We start from the raw sequence: 23,200 nt of genomic DNA on the forward strand, positions 1-23,200 counted from the left end.
CATTCTTGGCAGAAGGAACAGGAACGATCCCTGAAGCTTAAGAGCCCAGCATGATCAAGCCACAGCAAGACCAGTGTGACTGAAGAGGAGTGAGCAAAGGGATGCATGGTAGAAGGCAAGTAAGGTGGGAAGGGTTATCACAGACCATGATAGGAAGTTGAAAGTGTTGGAAGTTGGAACAGGGGAGTAACATAATGTGATTAATGTTTTAAAAGTGTGGCTTTGGTGACCCTTTGGAAAATAAGATGTAGGAATTTAAGAGGAGAAGCAAGGAAACAGCATTTGCCATGGTTTCAGTAAAGAATGATAATAATGGTTGTGAATTAGATAATGGAGGAATGGTCAGACTTGGGTTGTGTTTGAAGGTAGAGGCAACAGGATTATATATCTACCAACCAGCAAACTCATCCATCAAGTTACTTGGATTATTAATGTAATCGAGACATGCTTATATAAAGTAATAGTAGTTTCTGCAGTTTGAGTAAATGCATCCGTATATCCCAGTGCTTCCTTTAGCTGTCCACACGTCTTTTTTTTTTTTTTTTAAGATTTTATTTATTTATTCATAGACACAGAGAGAGAGAGAGAGAGAAAGAGAGACAGAGGGAGAAGCAGGCTCCATGCAGGGAGCCCGACGTGGGACTCGATCCCGGGACTCCAGGATCACACCCCGGGCTGCAAGCGGCACCAAACCACTGCACCACCGGGGCTGCCCCACACGTCTTTAAATCACATATTTTTGTGGGAAGTAAATGACCTAATGTAGGAGCTAGCAAATTTTATTCATTACTCAGAGATGATGCTATCTATTAAGGATACTAAGAAGGTGTACTCAGTTTATTTTAATCTAACTTCATCCCTCTTTTATGACCCTGCCTTGGTAAGCCTGTCAGGGTCATTATTCTATAACATGCCCAACCTTCTGGATTTTCCTGGTTGTACTGTTCAGCTTGTTCCTTTCTCACTGTGTTTCTTGTTAACTGGGAGTTGTTACCTAAAGTCTTGATGTGAGTTACACCTTTTGGTTAGAATATATCATAGGTGATCTATGTATGTTGTTTTTAGAAGAATATACGTATACATTTCCTGGAAAGATACACAAAGCAGATCATATAGTTTAAGGATGAGAAGAGGGAGATGCCTTTTACTTTTCCTCTACCTTTTGAATTTTCTTACCCTACGTGCTTTTTTGCTTAATTACCTGCCTATCTCTTTTCCCATAGCTTTGGATCACCTCTCTGCTGTGACCTAGGAATGTTCCCTGCCTCTACAACTTTGCCTTGAACCACTCTCTGCTTCATGGACTAGACTCTAATTAGAATCTCCTTTATTCTTTTTTTTTGAGGTCCCTTCTCTGTTAGGGCCTTTCCACTTGCTGTTCTCCCTGCCATGGCTTTCATGTGCTCCTTCTCATGGCAAGTAGTCTCTCATCAAAAGAGAAAATATATTTTTTTAAGATCTTATTTATTTATTTATTTGAGAGAGAGACAGCATGCAGGAGCAGTGGGGAAGGGCAAAGGAAGAGGGAGACAGGAAGACCCTGCGCTGAGCAAGGAGCCTGACATGGGGCTCAGTCCTAAGACCCTGAGATCATGACCTGAGCTGAAGGAGGACGCTTAACCAACTGAGCCACCCGGGTGCCCTACAACTATTCTCTCTTCAGAGAGGACTTCCTAGCCTACATGATCTCAGCTCATCTGTACCACTAACATACCATTTTTTGATTACTGTCTGATATTATCTTACTGATTTATTCACATACTTGTTTATAGTCTGTTTCTCTTCCATGAGTATAATATTACATCTCTGAGAGCAGGGATTTTATCTATCTTATTTGGCACTATATTCCCTGATTCTAAAATTATGCCTGCCACATGATAAGCATTCATTAAATATTTGTTGATTTAATTAATTTATCTAGAGGAATTTCTGCAGAGATTATATATAGATGGTAAGATTATAGATATTTATTTAAGAAAAGTATTGTTTTTTAGACTGACACAGACACTAAGATTTTTTATCCAGATTACTTTATTCTTCTGAGGATACTCACAGAACCCCCAAGCCTTCTCAGATCCCAAATAATGGAGATTTCTAGTAACCTCTGTGGATATTACCTCCTTATTCTACAAATGAAGTAGTTGAGCATCCGAGAAATTTTAACTTGTTAGGGGATCACACAGCAGATGCATAATACTCTCAGGACTTTGGCTCAGACACCATTGTGACAATTCAGCTCTACTTTCTCACCTTCCCTGCTGAGGGTAGCTGCAAAAATGTTCATCATTTACTAATCTATAGTTTCAATTTGGGTTTTGAAATACTGATACAGCATAGAGGAAAGAGTTGAGTTTTGAGAAGGGTATATCAGAGGCTTCTGAGAGTATGAGAACTTTGCTTTCAGGGCAAGCAAAGTAACTTTAAAAGTGACATTCAGAGATGCTTGGGTGGCTCAGTTGTTTAAGCATCTGATTCTTGATTTTGGCTCAGGTCATGATCTCAGGATTGTGAGATCAAGCCCTGAGTTGGGCTCCATGCTCAGTAGGGAGTCTGCTAGAGATTCTCTCTCACTTACCCCCCACGCCTCACCCCCGGTCTTATGCATGTGCACATGTTCTCTCTCTAAAATAAATAAATATTTTTTTTAAAAAGTTGCATTCAAATCATCTAGGAGAAAGTATAACAAGGAATTGTAAAAGATGTGAGTCTGTGGTCCCTGTAGTGACAGTCCCTAGTGCCTAGATGCAGTGGTTGATGAAACTGTACTTATATGGGAAAGCCCTTGCATTTCATATTAAGAAGCCTGGGTTCCTGTCATGTAAGCATCAGGGATTTTTTTTTAAGATTATTTATTTATTTGAGACAGAACATGCAAGTGAGATCATGAGCGAGAGAGGACACAAGAAGGGGAGAGGGGCAGAGAGAGGGATAAGCAGGCTACTGCTGAGCAGAGAGAGCCCACAAGGGGCTTGTTCCCAGGATCCTGGGATGGTGACCTAGCTGAAGGCAGATGCTTAACTGAGCCACCCAGGTGCCCTTAGATTTTATTTTTAAGTAATCTCTATACCTAACATGGGGCTCGAGCTTACAACCCCGAGATCAAGAGTCACACATTCCACTGACTGAGCCAGCCAGGTGCCCCATCATTAGTGATCTAAGCAGAGTTCCAACTAGATGCATTTTTCTGGCAGTGATACAGGAATGAATTGGTATCAGAGAAACCAGTCAAGTAGTAGGAATAGCTAATAATGTAGATAGAAGAAGAGGATTTGAAGGTAGGTAGTAGTAGCAGAAGTTAAAAAGAAGGTCAGGGCAGCCTGGGTGGCCCAGCGGTTTAGTGCTGCCTTCAGCCCAGGGCGTGATCCTGGAGACCCGGGATCGAGTCCATGTCAGGCTCCCTGTGTGGAGCCTGCTTCTCCCTCTGCCTGTGTCTCTGCCTCTCTCTGTGTGTGTGTCTGTCATGAGTGAATAAATAAAATCTTTTTTTTTTTTTTTTTTTTAAAAAAGGTCAGATTTTTAAGACTTCCAGAGAGGAATTCAAGAGACTGCATTCAAGGAGGAATTTGGTGACAGATTTCATTTAAAGAATAAATGAGGGCAGCCCGGTGGCTCAGCGGTTTAGCGCCACTGTCAGCCCAGGGCCTGATCCTGGAGACCTGGGATCGAGTCCCACATCGGGCTCCCTGCATAGAGCCTGCTTCTTCCTCTGCCTGTGTCTCCACCTCTCTCTCTCTCTCTCTCTCTCTCTCTCTCTCTCTGTATCTCTCATGAATAAATAAAATCTTAAAAAATAAATAAAAAATAAAAAAATAAAAATATCTTTACAAAAAAAAAAAGAATAAATGAGGAAGGTGGATTGAGTTTTCTAACCTGAGTTCTCTGGGTGAAAGTTTATGATACAAATTTTTAATAAAGGATTAAATTAATTTCTGGGATAGAGGATATAAGAAAAAGAGTAGTTGGGAACAGATGAGCTCAGTTTGGAACACATTAAGTTTGAGACAACTTAGGACAATTTGTAAGTATGAATTTAACACCCAAGACAAGTTTTTGATTATTTGCATTTTGAAGGAAGTTAAAACCACAGGATGGGATGAGATAACCCAAAGAAAATATTGTTGAAGGAAAAAGAAGTTTGATATTAAAGGGGGAGAGGACATACAGAAAGGAGTCAAACACGTGCCTATTAAGAAAGAGAGAATGTTAAGCAATTAGGAAACTGTCAACAGTGTGACTCTTTGGGTAAGCCTGAAGAAAGAGCAGCACACTGGGCAGTTCAACGGCCATTTGCAACTTTAAGCAGAACTTGTAATGTTGTGGCCCCTATTGACTACTTACAAAATTTAACTAGATCAGTATTCAGACTGAGCTAATATTGAAAATTCTTAAGGGAAAGGATCTGGGTTTTGTCTCTTTCATAAATGCTATTTTTAGTTCTAGTCCAGTCATTGAATTAATCAGGGCCTTGCCTAAGAAGTAATCTACCAACCATTTGATTTAAAGCAGAGTTAGGACAGGAGCCTATTTATGTTAATGGAAGGATAAGCTGTGTATTTCATTCATGGAAAAAGTGGTTAGCCTATGTCTTGATGATTCCTCAGCACCTGAGTACAGAAGTAGATAGGCTTTTGTGTATCTCCTAGGAGGTTGAGGTGTGCCGTGGCTTGGATGGAGCTTGGCTATATTTTTTTTTCCTTTTAAGATTTTATTTATTATTCATGAGAGACACAGAGAAAGAGGCAGAGGGAGAAGCAGGCTCCCTCTGGGGAGCCTGGTGTGGGATTCGATCCCAGGACCCCAGAATAACACCCTGAGCCAAAGGCAGACGCTCAACCATTGAGCTACCCAGGCACCCCTGAACATGGCTATTTAAAACTCTGCTCTTACCCAGCTAATTTATACAAAGCAGAGATTGAATGTGAAACAGCATAACTCTACTGGAAGCCCTTTTGTATAGGAGCTGGTGTGAAAGGTTGGATATATAGTAAGTGGATTGATATCTCCTGATGTATTACTAGATTCTTATCTAAGACTAAATTCTGGTCATAGTTTTCTTTTGCTCACTTAATGTTTGCTGAAAATCTAACACTAGACAATAGAGGAGAATAGAAGAAAAGTCTAGAACTCTCAAACAGCCTTTCAAGAGTCTTTTGAACCATGGTGTTTGCAAGTTAAATACTTATTAATGGAGATAATCAGTTTTGATTAATGGTAATATTCCTTAATATTTTAGATTTTTAGATGAGATTGTAAAAAAAGTATATCCATTTCTGGAGGTAGCTTTTGAATAAGAGCACTTTTTAAATGTAAAACTGCATGAAATCTACATTCTATTCTGGTTTTGTTTACTAGGATCTATGTTCTCACAAGCTATGAAGAAATGGGTGCAAGGAAATACTGATGAGGTAAATTCTACTTTTAGTGTAAAGAAATTCCTATTTCTTTGGAATAAAGAAATAGGCACCTGTCTGAATAAGGTTTCAAGTTTTCTGTTTCTTTAGTTCCTATATTTAAAGGGCGTGGCACATTGCTCCCTTATCCAGGATGTAACAAGAAAGGGTGGTCCCTCTTTAACATCGGACAGTTGCCTCGTGGGGGCAGTGCGGGATCTTTAGTACAGAGACTCTGGCCACTGAAAAATATGCATGCCTTAAAGTTTCCATCAATCAGCAGCATCATTAGAAACAAAAAGCTCAAATGTTTGCTGCTTCACTGGAAGTTTATAGAAGAGGATTGCTTTTTTACCAGTTAAGTACATTGAGAGATGTGAGTGGAAAAAGAAAAATTTTTGTTTTGCTCATGTAACATGAAAATAGTCCTGTAGCTGACCCTAGAAGACAGTGAGTGAACAGCATGTTAGTGTAGCCACAGTGTGGTCCAGGTCCCTTCATATATGCAATGTGCTTCTTATCCAAATAAGTAGAAATGATATGCATATACACTTGTGTTTAGAGCACTGATAGTGTAAGTCTTGATTTTTTTCTAATGAATTACCACTAGCAACAGTTTGAATTTTTTTTTTTTTTTTAAGGCCCAAGAAGAGCTAGCTTGGAAGATTGCTAAAATGATAGTCAGTGATGTTATGCAGCAGGCACAATATGATCAACCCTTAGAGAAGTCTACAAAGGTAAGGATGACTTGTGTTCTGATCTAGCTTATATAAAATTGAAAAAATTCAATTCCAGATATATAAAAATAAAAAAGACATAAGGGAGACTCTTCTTCTGCCTTTGAAAGTTTAGCTGGTATAAAAACTACCCTCTTATTATGGACAACTAGAAAACTAGAAACTAAGTGAAACAACTATTTGCAGATCCTGGACGATAGTCAACAAAGGTCTGTAATCCTTAAAAGAAGGGTAGCATTGATGTGATCCCTAACTCACTGCCCAGAAGCAGTTTCCAAAGTCCAGGGAGGTGAGACCCAAACATAGTTCATAGTGTTGCTGAATTAAGGAGTCATAAATCAAAGTTTGGATAATCCAAGGTGGCTAGAAGTCCTAGAGCAGGGTACCAGAAAAGGAGCTTCACAGAAAGAAAGCTCCACAGTTTGTTTCTTTATAAGAGGTCCCTTGAAGTCCTTGGCCAAATAATGATCAATACATGTATTGGGTGAAACTGCATGGGGAGGGAAGAAAACTATCAGAAATTAGTAGGTTGAGCGATTCCTGAAACTTGGGTTTAGGACTAGGTGACACCCTGCTGGCCAGTGTGGACTGATCTTGTAACATACAAGACATTGGGTAGTGTCCTCAGAAACCTTATGCTTTACTGCTGAAGCTAAATTAGCCCTAGAGTAAAGCACCTTAACCAAGCTTAAAAGCAACTTTTGAAGGATCAGACTGCTCATTAAGTAACAACTGCATGCCAGAACAAAGGCCAACTTCTTAAAAGCAACACAATGAGGTTTAGCACTCAACAGTATAAAAATGACAGTGTCTGCCATCCACTGCATTACTGGGTATACAAGGAAGCAGAAGAACTTGAGCCATTATCAGGAGAAAACACACCATCTATAGAAACCACACTCTAAAAAATACTATAATACAAAAGAACTCAAAAAATGGGGGAAAGGTAAGAAAGAATCCTGTGGGACAAATAGAAGACAAATAGCAAGATAGTAGGGTTAAATGAAATCATTCTAATCGCTACATTAAATGTAAATGGTCTAAATAGTCTAGTTAAAACAGTCTGATTAGATAATGGCAGAACCCACTGGATGCTCTCTGTAAGAAGCCCACTTTAAATATAAAGACATAAGCTAAAAATGAAAGGATGGAAAAGATATACCATACAGATGTTACCAAAAGTAAAACTTCAAAATGAGGAATATTACCAGGCAAAAAAGAAGGACATTTTATATGATAAAAAGTCAGTTCAAGAAGACATCAAGAATTTTAAGTGTATGTGCATCCGATAGCAGAGCTTGAAAATGCACAAAGCAAAAACTGATAGTACTACAAGGAAAATACATAAATCCATAATGACTCTTGGAGATTTCAACAGCCCTATCTCAGTAATGGATAGAACAACACTATCAACCAACTTGACCTAAAGGATATTGACCTAAGGGAACAGTGCATTCAGCAGCAGCAGAGCGCATGTTCTTTTGGCCTACACATAGAACATTTACCAGATATACCATATTCTGGGCCATAAAACAGGTTTTATAAGGATTGAAATCATACACCCTGTTTACTCACCACAAAGGAATTAAACAAGAAGTCAGCTAGAGAAGGAAATGTGGAAAATCCCTCAAGTATTTGGAAATTGAACAACAGACTTCTTAGTCTTCCATTGATTAAAGAAGAAATAAAAATGGAAGTTAGAAAATATTTTGGACTGGGATGCCTGGGTGGCTCAGTGGTTGAGTATGTGCCTTCGGCTCAGGGCATGATCCTGGGATCTAGTCCTGCCTCAGGTTCCCCACAGGGATCCTGCTTCTCCCTCTGCCTATATATCTGCCTCTCTCTGTGTGTCCTCATAAGTAAATAAATAAAATCATTAAAAAAATTTTTTTGAACTGAACTAAAATGAAAATACAACAGAGTATTTGTGGAATACTGCTAAAGCAGTCCTTAGAAAGAAATTTATAGCATCAAATTGTTTATATTAGTCAAGAAAGAAGTTTTCAGTCATCTTAAACTTTTTCTTAAACCCAAAGAAAGCAGAAAGAAGGAAATAATGAAGATAAAAGAATACTGGGGGTACTTGGAGTGGCTTAGTCAGTTAAGCATCCAACTCTTGATCTCAGCTCAGGTCTTGATCTCGGGGTCATGAGTTCGAGCTCTATGTTGAGCTTTAAAAAAAAAGGTGAATATCAATTACATAGATAATAGAGAAAAATCAAAAGCTGGCTCTTTAAAAAGACCAATTAAATTGATAAGCCTCTAGTGAGACTTCCAGAACAGATTAGATATGAATTACCAATCCCAGGATTAAAAAGAGGGGACATCACTACAGATCCTAAAGTTATTAGAATGATAATAGTGGAATATTATGAACAACTTTATGCTGATAAATTCAACAACATGAATGAGATGGAGAAATTCCTTGAAATGCATAAATTACCAAAGCTTACTCTAGAAGAAATAAGTAACCTAAATAATACTGTATCTATTAAATTGAATTTGAGGAATTAATATCCAAAATATATATGGCTAAATAATTTGAATTAAAAAAATGAGCAAAGGACCTGAAAAGACATTTTTCCAAAGACATTCCAAATGGCCAAAGGTACATGAAAAAGTATTTAATATCATTAATCCTTAGGGAAGTGCAAATTATAACCACAGTTAGATATTACCTCATACCTGTTAAGATAACTGTTACCAAAAAAGATAAGCAATAACAAGTGTTAACAAGGATGTAAGAAAAAAAGAACCCTTGTTCACTGTTAGAATGTAAATTGATATAGCCACTATGGAAAACAGTATGTAGATTCCTCAAGTAAAAATAGAACTACTGTATAAATCCAGCAATCCCACTTCTGGGTATATATTTGAAGGAAATGAAATTATTACCTCAAAAAGATACCTGCACCCCATGTTCATTGCATAATTTATAATAGCCAGGTGCTACATGGAAATAATCCAAGTGTCACTGACAGTTAACTGGATCAAGAAAATTTAGCCATAAAAAACATGAAATCTTGCCATTTGTGACAATATGGGTGTACCTTGAGGACATTATGCTAAGTGAAATAAGTCACATTGACAAATACAGTATGATTTCACTTATATGTGGAATTTTAAAAAGTCGAATTCATAGAAACAGTGGGTAAAATAATAGTTGCCAAAGACTGGGGGTTAGGAGAAATGAAGAGGTATTGGTCAGAAGGTACAAATCTCCAGTTACAAGATGGATTAATTCCGGAGATCTCCTACGCAGTGTGGTGACTGTAGTTAACAATATTGTATTATGTACTTGAAAGTTGCTAATGGAATAGATTTTAAGTATTCCTACTATTTTGTTAAAATGGTATTTATGTGAGGTGATAGATGTATTAACTAATCTGTAATAATCATTTCACAATATGTATGTATAGCTAATGATCACATTATATACCTTAAACTTATACAGTGTTATGTCAATCATAATAATAAAATTGGGGGATGGGAAAGAGAAAGTCCGTTTCCTTCCCCCCAAAGAAAACTCCAGGCCCAGATGGAATTTAAAGAAGAAATAATGCCGATTCTAAACAAAGTTCTAGAAAATTGAAGAGGAGGTATTATTTCCCAGCATGTTCTATGAGGCTACAATTACCTTAACACCAGACAAAGACATTACAAGAAAAGAAAAGATGCTAGTGTCTCTCTTGAACATACATGCAAAATCCTTAAAAAAATACAGGAAGGGGTAGATGCTTGGGTGGCTCAGTTGGGTAAGCATCCGACTCTTGGTTTCAGCTCAGGTCCTGAAATCAGGCTCTGTGCTCAGCAGGGAATCTGCTTGAGGTTCTCTCCCCCCACCCCAACTGATAAAACTCACAGCTAAAATCATACATAATGGGAAAAGACTGCCTGATTCTAGGAAGAAAGGAAGGATGTTTGCACTTGAATTCCTAGCTAGTGCAAAAAGGCAAAGAAAAAAAAGACCTATAAATTGTAAAGGAAGGAGTAAAACTGGTTTCCTTGCAGAAGACCTTATCATTTATGTAGACCTTCCCAAAGCTGATTTATCCAGTATGATAGTGATTAACCATGTATGCATAATACAGAACATTTCTGTTGTCACAGAAGGGTCTGTTGGATGATAGTATCTTAAGGAATTTACAGAAAAGCAATTAGAACTAAGTTTAGCAGTGCTAAAGGATAAAAGGTTAATATACAAAAATGAAGTACATTTCTATACACTAGCAATTAACAGTTGGAAATTGAAATTTATTTATTTATTCATTCATTCATTCATGAGGACACACAAGATAGAAGCAGAGATGTAGGCAGAGGGAGGAGCTGGCTCCCTACCGGGAGCCTGATGTGGAACTGGATGCCAGGACCCCAGGATGACGCCCTGAGCTGAAGGCAGATACTCAACCACTGAGCCACCAGGTGCCCGGAAATTAAAATTTAGAAAAGGATCCCATCCGTAGTAATATCCCAAAACCTAAAATTCTAAGAATATATTTAATAATATGTGTAAGATTTGTACAATATAAACTACAAATGACCAGAATTAAAGATTTAAATAAAAACAAATCATATTTGTGAATCTAGAGACTCAATGTTGTTAAGGTGCTGTATTTCCCCAGGATGATGATGATGATGATGATGATGATGATGATTGAGGTATAACTGACATAGAACATTATGTTAATTTCAGGTATACAGCATAGGGATTTGATATTTGTATACATTGCAAAATGATCACCACAAATTTTCTTTCTTGTGATAAGAACTTTTAAGATCTGCTCTCTTAGCAACTTGCAAAAATGTTATACAGTATTGACTGTACTCTCCATGCTGTACAAGATTATCCAAGATTACTGATAGATTCAGTACAATCACAATAAAAATTCCAGCAGTGTTTTTTGTAGAAAGTGACAAGATGATTATAAAAGTTATTGGAAGATTTGAAGTAACTTGAATAATAAAAAATATGTGGGGAGAAATTGGAAGACCAACCGTATGTGGATACATTTACTATAAAGCTGCATGATCAAGGCAGAGTGATATTAGCATAGGGGTAGACACACAAAGTATAGAACTAAGCCCAAATATATGAAGTCAATTGATTTTTGACATATATGCCCAGGTAATTCAGTGGTAAAAAGATAGTTTTTTTAGTTTATGGTGCTAGGACAACTAGATATATATACAGGAGAAAAATAAATCTTCTTCCTTGATAGTACATACAGAATCAGTTCAAAGTGGATCATTGATCTGAATGTCAGAGCTAAAACTAAAACTCATAGAAAATCTTTGTGATTTTGGGTTAGGTGAAGATTTCCTAGCTCATACAAAGTATGAACCATAAAGGATAAAAATGAATAAATTAATCTATATCAAAAGTAGAAACTTGTACTTGTTAAAAGACGCTGTAGAGAAAATGAAAAGGCAAATTACAGACTGGGAGATGGTATTTGCAAACAACTTTCTGAGAAGAGTTGTATCCAGAATAAAGAACTCTTAAGCTCATAAGAAGATCGGCAATCTGATGTTTTTTAAATGGGCAAAAGATACAGACATTCCACCAAAGAAGATAAACAGATAGCAGATATTCACATGCAGACGTGCTCAACGTCTTTTGTCATGAGGGAAGTGCTGACTGCAGTCACAATGACACACAGCTACTTAAGGGGATGGCTAAACTTACACTGACTGACCTGGCAATTCAAGAATGTAGAGCATTGTGGACATATTACTGGTGGAAATGCAAAATGCTGCAGCCACTTTGAAAAGCAATTTGGCAGTTTCTTAAAAAGTGAGACACATACTAGCCAAGTATTTCATTAGGGAACTCCGATGTCAGATTATTTTTTGAGTTTCCTTCTTGGACTGATCATATTTCCCGGAGAAAACACTAGCAGTCTCTGGCCTGGAGGATGAAGGCCAGGTTACCAATGTTTGAGGAGCCAAGTGGGGAAAAGCTAGGGAAGACTCAGTATTCCTTATATATACCTCTCCTCAGTCTCCCTCCTGTCAGTACAGCGTCCTTGTCCTTGGCCAGGCCTGGTGTATCTCAGCCCTGAGACCCTATGTTTTATTCTGCTCACAGAAGAAGGCTCAGATTTTCCTACTAAGATTGGTTTTGGAGCAGGGGCTGGCTGATCAGAATTGCAGAACAGTAACTGTAGACTATTAACTTCTAAAACAGGCTTTTAAAGAAATCCTAGTGTGGGCACCCATCCCCCATCCCATTTACCAGTTCCCGGGCTTTGAGGGAACCTGCACTGTAAAATCAAGTTGCTTCTCCCTTTTCTCCACTTTCATTTCAGTCATTTACCTCTCATCCACTTGCTTCCAGCTTCTGAAATTTTGTTGCTGTTTCTTTTTTCTTTCTTTTCTTTTTTCTTTTTTCTTTTTTCTCTTTTCTTTTGTCTGTCTTCCCCTCTCTCTCTCTCTCTCTCTCTCTCTCTCTTTCTTTCTCTCTCTCCCTCCCTCCTATATTAGGAAGGTATGAATTGAGTAAGTGTGATCAATTCCCCATCTTTGGAGGTCAGCAGCTGTGATAGGAAATCCTGACTTCCACAAGCTAATACTGTTTCTCTATAGCTTCACCAGCTGATTCTAGCTGTGTGTGTGAGAGACATACAAGTAACCTTCAGAAGGTTGAAGGCCGCCACGTAGTTTGCACCCTACCCCAGTCCTCTGTTCAAGCCAGAGATTTCGCAGTTTCTTTAGCAGTTTGACTTTTCTAACTTGAACTGATTCCCATAGACTTAATGCAATAGGATGTTCCTTATAAAATAGGCATTAAACTACTCCTCTATTATTTACATTAGCAAAAACTAGGAATTAGAATTAAATATGTTCAGATGACATCCCACATGACCTACAGTAGTTTGGAGGGCTTGCATTTAGAGTTAGGCTCAGTATCACCTGTTTCTTGCCAACTATTTACTCCAAGAACTGTCATTACCAGAGCTTGGTTTAATTTTCAGCTTTGCACAGAGCTAATTCACACCAAAGCTCTGTTCACTTTTGCAGATTCTGTCTTCTTTTCTTTGTAAGGGTGATAATTTTTATCTATATTTATCTTCAGTGGCTCAGGCAAACCTAAAATAGCAAAGAGCAAGATAAAGGTGTGTGAAATTGTGATTCCCCATTATCGCTGATGGTCAAGTGTTTAACAATATGAAAATGTTCTTCTAGGCACCATTTTAGAAAGCAGGTATTTAAAATTAAGGGTTTTCATTTGAGTTATATGTTCAGATTTTATTACCATGTGCTTTTTATTTTTAGGATATATAGATTTTGCTATATTTTATTTTTTAAGCTTGCTAGTCCTTTTCTTTGGCTGGCTAAGATATCTGTCCTTTAGGGATCAGCAGTATATTAGTATAAAAAAAGTGCTATGCTGGGGATCCTTGGGTGGCGCAGTGGTTTGGCGCCTGCCTTTGGCCCAGGGTGCAATCCTGGAGACCCGGGATCAAATCCCACGTCGGGCTCCCGGTGCATGGAGCCTGCTTCTCCCTCTGCCTGTGTCTCTGCCTCTCTCTCTCTCTCTCTGTGACTATCATAAATAAATAAATTAATTAAAAAAAAAGTGCTATGCTAAACAGAACTTGTTCATTCTACTTTCAGTGAACATATGTGATCTTTTGCAAGTTACTTTTCTAAGCCTTCTTTCTTTCTTTCTTTCTTTCTTTCTTTCTTTCTATCTATCTATCTATCTATCTATCTATCTATCTATCTATCTATCTATCTATTTATTTATTTGAGAGAGAGAAAGAGAGATCACAAGAAGTGGGTAGAGGTACAGGAAGAACCAGACTCCCCGCTGAGCAGGGGGCCTGACAGGGACTCCATTCCAGAACCTTGAGATCATGACCTGAGCTGAAGGCAGCTACCCCACCAACTGAGCCACCCAGGCGCCCTATTTCCTCATCAGTAGATCAGAAATTGGACAAGACAGTCTCATAAGATCCCCTCCTGATTGTCATTCCATGATTATATGAATGTGAGACATCCTACTTACATGAAAGCATACCCAGCCTCTCTAGCCCATGTTGAAGCCCCTCTGCTTTGAATATTGTACTTTATGCTTATCTATAGAATGTACTTGGGCATTTAACATAAACTACCTCACAGCATTTCTAAATTGTTTCATCTGTATATGTCCCACGGACCCTGTCTCCTGGGATGTTTGTTTCTTCCTCAGTGTTGTGGTAAAGGGGTCTCAGCCTCTGGAACCTTGTGTCAGGTGGTGAGAAGACAGTTTGGTGGGGGCGGGGGGGGTTGTTTCTAAAGGTGTTGGGTTATTTTGTATTACAGCCCTCCTGATTTAATGAATCCCCTATGGATTGTCATTTAAGTTGCTTTAGGGTTTTCCCTGTTATAAACAATACTTTAAATAATGTCTGTGTATATAAATCTTTGCCCTCTCTTTGAGTATGCTCTGTGGTTAATTCCTGTCAAAGAGTAGATATTTCATTCTAATATCTGTTGCCAAAAGGGAAAGATAAAAGCAGATCTGAGTGCTGGTACTTTTTTTTTTTTTTTTAATTTTTTATTTATTTATGATAGTCACAGAGAGAGAGAGAGAGGCAGAGACATAGGCAGAGGGAGAAGCAGGTTCCATACACCGGGAGCCCGATGTGGGATTCAATCCCAGGTCTCCAGGATCGCACCCTGGGCCAAAGGCAGGCGCCAAACCGCCGGGCCACCCAGGGATCCTTGGTACTTGTTATATAACCTTAGGGTAAGTTGCTTGACCCTTTTAAGCTTCCTTTCATTCATATGTAAATGAAGATAAATTACAGTATTTTACCTCAAGTTTGTAGTCAGATCCTGGCTGTCATAAGTGCTGGTATGTAGTAAACACTCACTAAATGTTGGTTCTGTTCTTAATCTGTAATGATAATATGTCACTGGTTATAAAAATGTGCCTTACGTTTTTCTTTTTCTTTTTTTTAGCTATGACTCAAGACCTGAGATAAAGGAAATCTGCTTTTGAAAAATAAGAGAACTTTTTTCCTTTGGTTGGATTCTTCAACACAGCCAATGAAAACAAAGCACTGTATTTCTTTTCGCTGAGATATCACTGTTGTTCCCAAGAAAGAATGGCAGACAATCCTAGACTTCCATCATAAGCAGAGTGACATGTAGACATATTTGCTGCACATGATGTTCACACAGTGAAAGTCATAAAGAGACAAAGTGGTATTGTTTACATTACTAGAAAATTAATAGCTTTCTAATGGCAATAACCCATTTATGAAAGAGTTTTAGTCCACTGGAATAGACAGGGACCACATTCTGTGGGAGGCAGATAAGCATAGAGCTGATATTTGATGCACATCCTGTAATGGTAAACCCATCCCTAAAAGTATCCTAAAGCAGGTACCAGACGTGCTTTTCTTTGGCCTCCTAAACAAACAGGTGAGTCAGCCCCTCCAAGAGCCAGGCAGCTCAGAGTGGCAGTGTGGTGCTAGCAGATTGTTTTCCTTCAGTGGACCAGGGCAAGGAAGGGCTCCCTGGCTGTCTTCCTTCACAGAGGCATTAATTTGGAAGGAAGCTAGCTGACAGGTCGAGTCTCGGTGACATTGTCCTTCCCTTTGGTGACAGTATGCAATTTTCACATTTTAATGGCTCCTGAGATGCAGTATACTGAAAACCAGTCTCTCCCTCACTAGCAAAGATGAGTCCCCTTGACTCTGAGCATTAAAACTTGCTCTTCTGGAATACTGTGCTCCAAGTTACTTAACTTTCCCCCCAGACTACATGTGGAAAAGAAGGAATAGTAACAATCACTCCAGGTTCCCCCCAGTGATAGCTTGGACAAAATGTTCATTCTCCGATTGTATGGTTTTTGTTTTGTTTTTTCCTTTCTCTTTTCCTTTTTTTTTTTTTCTTTGAAGATTGGCAAGCAAGGGTTGGGGATAAGGAAAGCACTCAACCTTGACTGCCTCCCCCTTCTTTGATGTGAGCTAGGAAGTAAGTGTGCAGCTGGCGGCCTTTTTCCTTCTGTCTCTAGGAGCGCAGGAGACCCCCTCACTGCTCTTGCGCTCAGTCAGCTCCTGGGGCGGGGCCTTGCTGCCATCAGCACCGCTGCCCCACTGACGAGCACACTCCACTGGCTGGGCAGTGCCAATGCTTCTTCACTGCACATGACTGAAGGGGAAGAACATTCTCTTAGGTGTTACTGCTTTTGCTCAGACTTTGCAAAAAAAAAAAAAAATTATATATATATATATATAAAATATATAATTATTAATCACCTCTGTCCTTGAGAAAGCCTTGAATGAATAGAGAATTTATTCCATTGCAATATTTGATTGTATAGAGGCACACTGTTTCATCAACAGAAGAAGCAAAAGGCTGTGTATAAGTTTTTGGTACTATGTACCACCTCTGTTATTCTTCTAAAGCGAAGTATTCATGTACTTAAACCATATTCTATTTAATTGTGTTTGATTTAAAAAATATATATATATGAATTATATTTAAAATTGTGTCAACTTCCTGCTTTCAGGGCATTTATGGCTCTTCTACTGAAATGTGTTGATTCTTCCAAATATTTCCATTTGCTTTACAAAACCCAGACATGAACCGCTCCTGGACTTAGCCTTGTGTTTGGAGTGTACGCCATAGACTTGAGGTTTTATTAGGTGTAATTGCTGTGATTAACTCATTTTGTTCTTTAAAAAAAAGTATTTCCATCCTTTCACTTTGCTTCAACCTTTAAGTAACAGAAAAGCAATATAAAGGTCATAGAATAAAATGTGGTTTTGGGTGACTTGCTGCCTCTGCATGTTTTGGAATAACCATTTCTGTAAGATTCTAGGCTATTTAAGCTAGTACTTTCAGTTACGATAATATATAGTAATTTCTTGGTATACATTTTGTGCTTCTGAGCTAAAGATGTCAGTACTTGTAATGTTATTACAAAGAAAAGAATAGCAAATTGGAGACTTGGTTACTTTTCTCTGCCCTACCTGCTGTGGGACACAGTGGCCAACTGTGGCCTGAAATTATTAGATTAATATTTGATCGGAAGTAGATCCTTGTACTGATGTTAAAATTGGAATTGGATTCAGTCTGGCACCACTGTGTTTCAGGCTCTATGCAGTGTGCCCACAAAATACAGTGCCTCAGCAGGATTTTCATAGGCTCAAGGAATCAGTTGAACATCCATCTTTATCATGTTTATCAACGCAAATTGTTAGAAAAGATGTTAGTGAAAAAGCGCTACCTTTTGTAGTGAAAAAGCAGTACCTTTTGTAACTTGCCATGTCTTTATCATTCCTGTAAGATTTGATGAAAGTAAAAAGTAAATGTCAACCGAGTCCAGTGAAGAGCAATAAAACAGGGAGCAACTTATTGTAACTTTTTCGACTTGGGTTTCAGTATTTGGTAGAGCTTTATGAAATGTAAGTAATGCACATTTCTGGAGCTGTGTTGATTTCAGTAGGAGTTTGGAGGAGAAGGTCACTCTGAATTGTAGAAAATTACAGACAACTCTGTTGTTTTAAGTTCCAGTAGCTAAGCACCTGCTGAAGGAGCTCTTCTGCCTCTCTTTCTATTGACACTGTTTGGGGGTACCTGCCTGACTCACACTGACCCTGCCCTCATTCCTGCAGGAACCATGTCTGTACACTAATGACATTATTCCCCTTACATCTCCCCACATACCAGTTGATTAGACCAGGTTTGAACTTCCGATGCAAACAGGCTCAAGACAATTCTTAAGAAATTAAGAATTCTCCTTAAGAAGGAGAGATACCTTCTGGGATTGCAGTTTGTGTGGGGCCCTTAGAAAGTCAGGACCTGTGAGCCACCCTACACATGCTGAGAGGTTCAGAAGTAGGAAAACATGAGTGAGTGCAAGTGAGTCAGATCAGCCACTTGAGTAGCCTCGAGGACTTAACTGGTTTTTGGATCTGGTTCTCCATCCTTGCTGTGGACTCTGTTCACCCCTCAAGTAGCCTTAAAATGCATTTGGGGTTTTCAAAAATCAGTCTGAAGAGAGTTTTTATTAAAACATGGGACCAAAAGGACCTTGACTAAAGTACTACCAGACTGTTCTAATTACAAATCATCATGCATCCTCAGCATGTTTGCAAAATGCCCCTAAATTCTAGGGAATTTTTCTTTAGTAAACCTTCTTTGGTTATTTTGTGAATTCTCTCAAAACAGAATCCTCAACTAATGGAGCTAAAAGACATTGCCTCATTTTTATAGGGAGGAGTTACTCGGGCCCAGGAAAAGGGTGTGGGATGGGATAGTCACCATTAGAACTCAGGCCTTCAAAAAAAAAAAAAAAAAAAAGAACTCGGGCCTTCTGGACCAGAGCCTTGTCATGCTTCCCAGCACCCTTCCAAAGGATAAACAGCATCCCCGCTTTTAGCAACTGTAATAAATCCCGAAATAGAGGGCATTTCTATTAATGAGTAACTGAAAATAAGCTTCAATCCCTGCAGTGATTATCACAAAATAGGTACATGCTGACCACTTCTGTGGACTAGTCAAGACACCCGGCCTTTGGCTGGAACCGTAAGTGGGAGTAAATCCTAGCGAAACTTTTAAGGTTACAACTTAGGAGACCCACATGTTATAATAGTAACCTGATGAGACCCCTTACAGAGAAGCACTCTGGGTACTTAGGAGGCCTCCCTGGCTGGGCAGGGTGGGGATGGCTCTGAGTAAGAAGCGTGGTACTGTGTTTATACGGGACAGGTGGGAATGGCCATGGCGTGGCCAGTGTTGGAGGGATCAGTATAAGCAAAATTCTGGAGGGCATGCGCGCTCAGGGAGAAAGAAGTTCATCTGCTTGCCTGTCACATCAGGGTAGTTATTTCTGCCTTAGTAATTTTATGCAACCAAATGTTTCCTTAGTCTGTTCCCCTCAAACCGCCTACTCTGGCACAATGAGGGTGTCTGAACTCACCTGGAATAGTTAAGCCCATTGCCTAAGGGTGGTAGTGCATCCCCCTTCCCCCAGGTACCATTGAGGCACCTCTACAACTGCTTCTTTAGTGTCCCCTGTGTTTGTGAGCACAGGCTGGGGCAACTGAGCCATCAAGGCCTGTGGTGCACAGGCAAGGTGCTAGAAAGGGTGGGCTTAAGTTCAGCTCAGAGAGAGCTGGGAATTGCCAAGGAGCAAATAAGAGGATTGTGGTGACTGTTGTTTCCCCGGACTGGACTTTGGGTATCTGAGTCCCTCATCTTGAATGTGCCTTGAGGCTCCTCCCAAATGATCCCCCGCTGGCCTCTGCCTGCATTGCAGTAAGAGTCCTGCGCACCACGCACCTTGTGGAAAAGCCCCAGCTAAACAGTGCCATGGGCCTCCACACTGCGTAGCTCTGAGCCACGGGCCCAGCCTAGCGGGCTTGCCACAACCCGGGGGGCTCTACCCAGACCCTTGGTTTCCTCTTCTTGACAGAAATCAACCTTTGTTCCTTCTAATGACAAAGCCACTGGTTAAGCAAATGTTTGCCAATTCCAAGGTATTTTAATGCCTACTAAGTGCCAGGCTCTGTTTATAGTGCAATGTTACAGGAATAAAAGAATGTTCTGTGCCCCCTGGAGCTTCTGTTCTGCTGAGGAGGAGATAGACATTGGAAGCTCCATCTATAGTGTATGCTGGTATTTTTTGACTCAAGATAGCCTCTTGAGCCTATGATTTAACATCTTTTCCTTACAAAGCTTTGCAAGAGGTCACTAGGATTTCCTGACCCATGGGGTAGAAGTGGCCTAAGGAGGGGTCGCTCTTCTGAGAGTACCTGCCCCTCATGGACCAGTTGCTGTGCCATTCCATTTATTCCCTGAAGGACTAGACATGCTCAGGTGTTGAATACCTATCTGACAGCAGGGGGTGGGGCCCTTGATGTCTGAGGCCATCAAGTCTGAGTAGGGTAGGCTTAGAAGAGGCCAGAGGATCAGTCTCAGCCCCCTGGGGTTCTGCAGAGCTTTGGGAAATGTGAATTCTTAGAAACCAGAAACAAGAAGGCTAGTGTAGTTAGCACACACACGTGATACCAAATCCCGGCCTTGGAAGAACCTAGCTAGCTATTGAGCTGATTCCATGAGGTTATCAGCTCTTTCTGAGTTCTGCTTTAATGATAATGACAATAAACAGCATAACTGAATACGTAACACCGTGCCAAACACTGGTAAGGTAAGTACCTGCTTTCCCCTCGTGTGAGGGAGGCTGAGGCTTCAGAGGCCAAGGAAACCAATCCAGACATTGACCCTGCCCTCTTCCCCACTACTCCGTTCTGTTGTAGATCTTCCTCAGCTCTTCTCTCATTGTGCTGCTTGTTTGTTCTCACTAAAAACTGGTATAGGGCAGCCCCCGTGGCACAGCAGTTTAGCGCTGCCTGCAACCTGGGGTGTGATCCTGGAGACAAGGGATCGAGTCCCATGTCAGGCTCCCTGCATGGAGCCTGCTTTTCCCTCTGCCTGTATCTCTGCCTCTCTCTCTGTGTGTCTCTATGAATAAATAAATAAAATCTTAAAAAGAAAAAAAGACTGGTATAGCAGATGCTGAAGGTTTCTGGAAGAGGGGATTGTGGCTTTAAAACAATCCATCCGTGACCTGTGGTAGTTCTTAAACTTTCACATGCTTCAGGATCTACTGGAGAACTTGTTAAAACGTGGATTTCTGGGCCTAACCCTGTTTCTGTTTTAGTTGGTCTGGGGTAAGGGCTGAGAATTCCCATTTGTAACACATTTCCAGGTGATGCTACTGCTGCTCCCAAGATCAGACTTTTGAGAATCACTGCCTTTAAATCTTCCTGTAAACTGGGAACTGAATATTATTCATTCCCTTTTATTGGAAATGCGCATATTACACAGAAGTGGAGTTTGAGGCGTATTACTCGTGAGTCACCAGAACAAGCACATAGATCCTTTATTCGTATTCAGATGTTAAAGCCAAAAACACCCAAACAGCACCCCACTGTCTCAGTCACTGAGCAAGTCTGAGATCGTGGAGGCAAATCTCTTCTCCTAGGGTAAGGCTTGGGAGAAGCCACAGTCGAGCCTCAGCCCCATGATCTCCTCTGCCACTTGTCCCCATGCCCCATGCCTTTGCCAGGAAGTGCACCTGCCAAGTTCCTCCTGGGCTGTGACTTTAGGCTGTTGTGGTCACACTGAAGGTCCCAGTGGAATCTCTTGTGCAATCTCTGTCTGGTCCATTTCTTTCCAGTCCCCCAGGTCCTTGATGCCAACTGCCCTCTGAAGTCTTGATCATGCCTTTCCTGACCTGTCTCTCCTTTGCTGTCCTTTTCAAGTGCCTCCCATAGGACCTGGTTCTTCCTTTCTTCCCCTCCTAATCTCCACTCTCCCTGTTTATTCCTTCAGCATATGCTTCCTGAGGATTTATATGCCTCTTCTAGTTGCTGTGAATATAGCAGTACCCAGAATGCACATACTGCCCACCCTCCTTACAATCTAGAAAACAATGACAGTTCATGCGACAAGTGTGGTGGGAGAGCCCAAGGAACCTGTTAGGGGCCGTCTAGGTGGACCCCTCTTTGTGAGCCACAGACTTCCCAATCATCTCAATCTTCCTCCAGAGCATTTCCATTCTGCATGTCACTTTCCTCAAGATAACATTTCTTCCCAGTCCTGACACATGCAGGCCACTCCTTTCCCTCCCCCCAACCCCACAACTGGACCAGGACTTCATATTGGTATTGTCCATGACTGGCCACTGCTGGCCCAATGCTCCACATCCTCCCTTGCTACATGGAGAGACTGTCCTCTCATCTCTGCCGCCTGCCTGGCTCCAAGACACTCCCAGCTATCTCCAAGTCTTTGATGCTTCATCAAAGACTACTTCATTCCCACTCCAAGAAACTTCACTGGTCCATGGTGGTGATCCACCCAGCAACCCAGCTTAGAGCTCTTTGGCTGCCTTTGTTCTCTTCAATCACATCCATAACTAGATCTTGTCATCTCCTGCAACTGCTCTACCTCTGGTCGCTCCTCACATTTTAGCCCACCATAACCTCAAACAATGCAAGTACAGTTACAGACTCCTGCTGGGATGGGTGAAAAGAGGAGTGGGAAGAAACTTAGTAATTATTCCAGGGGGTATACTCTCATTATTACAGGAGTTAGGTTTTGTAAACCAGCCTTTCAAAGAGCAACTTCAAGAGCAATAAGTGAATACTTTTGTTGTAAGGATTATAAACCTGCACCTACATGATAAGTTGGGAGTAGGGGGCAAACTGTCCTAATGTGACGACTTGGATCAAACTTATCAATGACAGTGTCAGACAAGTATTTTAAAATGCTGTATCTCAAACAACTTAGATGCAATTGAAGGATATACACTTGAAGAAACCATGGCTCTGGATACAATGAAGACAATGTCCAAGATGCATGTAGACTTTGAATAAAATTGTTACTTGACATGTAAGAATGGGGGGGAAGCAGTATTTTGTATTAATGTATTATTGTATATAATGTTATTTTAAATATGCATGTGTAGCTCAATAAATTAGATATTATAACGAGACATCTGATTATTTCATCAACATTCCTAAAAGTTTAAATTGATTTGGATTGATCCCTTAATTTTTAAAAATCTGTTCATTAGATACATAGAGATTTGCCTTAAATATAAGATTACCTATATCATTAATGAACTCCCTGTTGCTGCTGAATAAGTCCAAATTCCTTATGTAGCATTTAACACCCTGACTGATCTAGCTGCCTAGATCTTGGAACGCTAGACTTTAAGCCATTCCTCTTTCCACCCTATCTTCAGTGGGCTTTTACATCTCTGAGCTCATGCCTTTGCTCAAACATGCCTACAGTTTAAATGTCCTCCCCCACACTCTGCCTAAAGAAGTCCTTCTCACCTCTAAAGGCTGGCTTGCTCCTTCCTCTGCCTCTTACTCCAAAAACCTCCCCTGGTGCCCAGTCTGTCTGAGGTGCCCGAACACGTCGTCACACAACATCCAATGGTGTTGGATTGGATGACATCCAGTGGTGTCATGGACAGTTGGTTTTGGGCCTGTCTACTTCATCAGATGTGTGTGAACTCTTCCCAGGGAAGACATGGTGTTGATCCATGGGGCATGGCCC

At 40.2% G+C, this 23,200-nt stretch overlaps 1 protein-coding gene across 2 annotated transcripts in view; it reads left to right on the top strand.

The window, feature by feature from the left end:
* Window positions 1-17,488, top strand: part of AKAP10 (A-kinase anchoring protein 10) — a 79,150-nt gene extending 61,662 nt beyond the window's left edge. Inside the window, exons 13-15 of one of the 2 annotated variants that reach the window (XM_026005584.2) lie at window positions 5,353-5,405; window positions 6,032-6,127; window positions 15,077-17,488. In XM_026005584.2, the coding sequence (XP_025861369.2) occupies window positions 5,353-5,405; window positions 6,032-6,127; window positions 15,077-15,082 (155 nt within the window). In that variant the 3' untranslated portion in view covers window positions 15,083-17,488. The remainder of the gene's footprint in view (window positions 1-5,352; window positions 5,406-6,031; window positions 6,128-15,076) is intronic. The other variant, XM_072730477.1, reaches the window with a different exon arrangement.
* The last annotated feature ends 5,712 nt before the right edge of the window (window positions 17,489-23,200 follow it).

The sequence above is a fragment of the Vulpes vulpes genome, chromosome 12 (assembly GCF_048418805.1).
Source record: "Vulpes vulpes isolate BD-2025 chromosome 12, VulVul3, whole genome shotgun sequence".
Taxonomy (NCBI): domain Eukaryota; kingdom Metazoa; phylum Chordata; class Mammalia; order Carnivora; family Canidae; genus Vulpes; species Vulpes vulpes.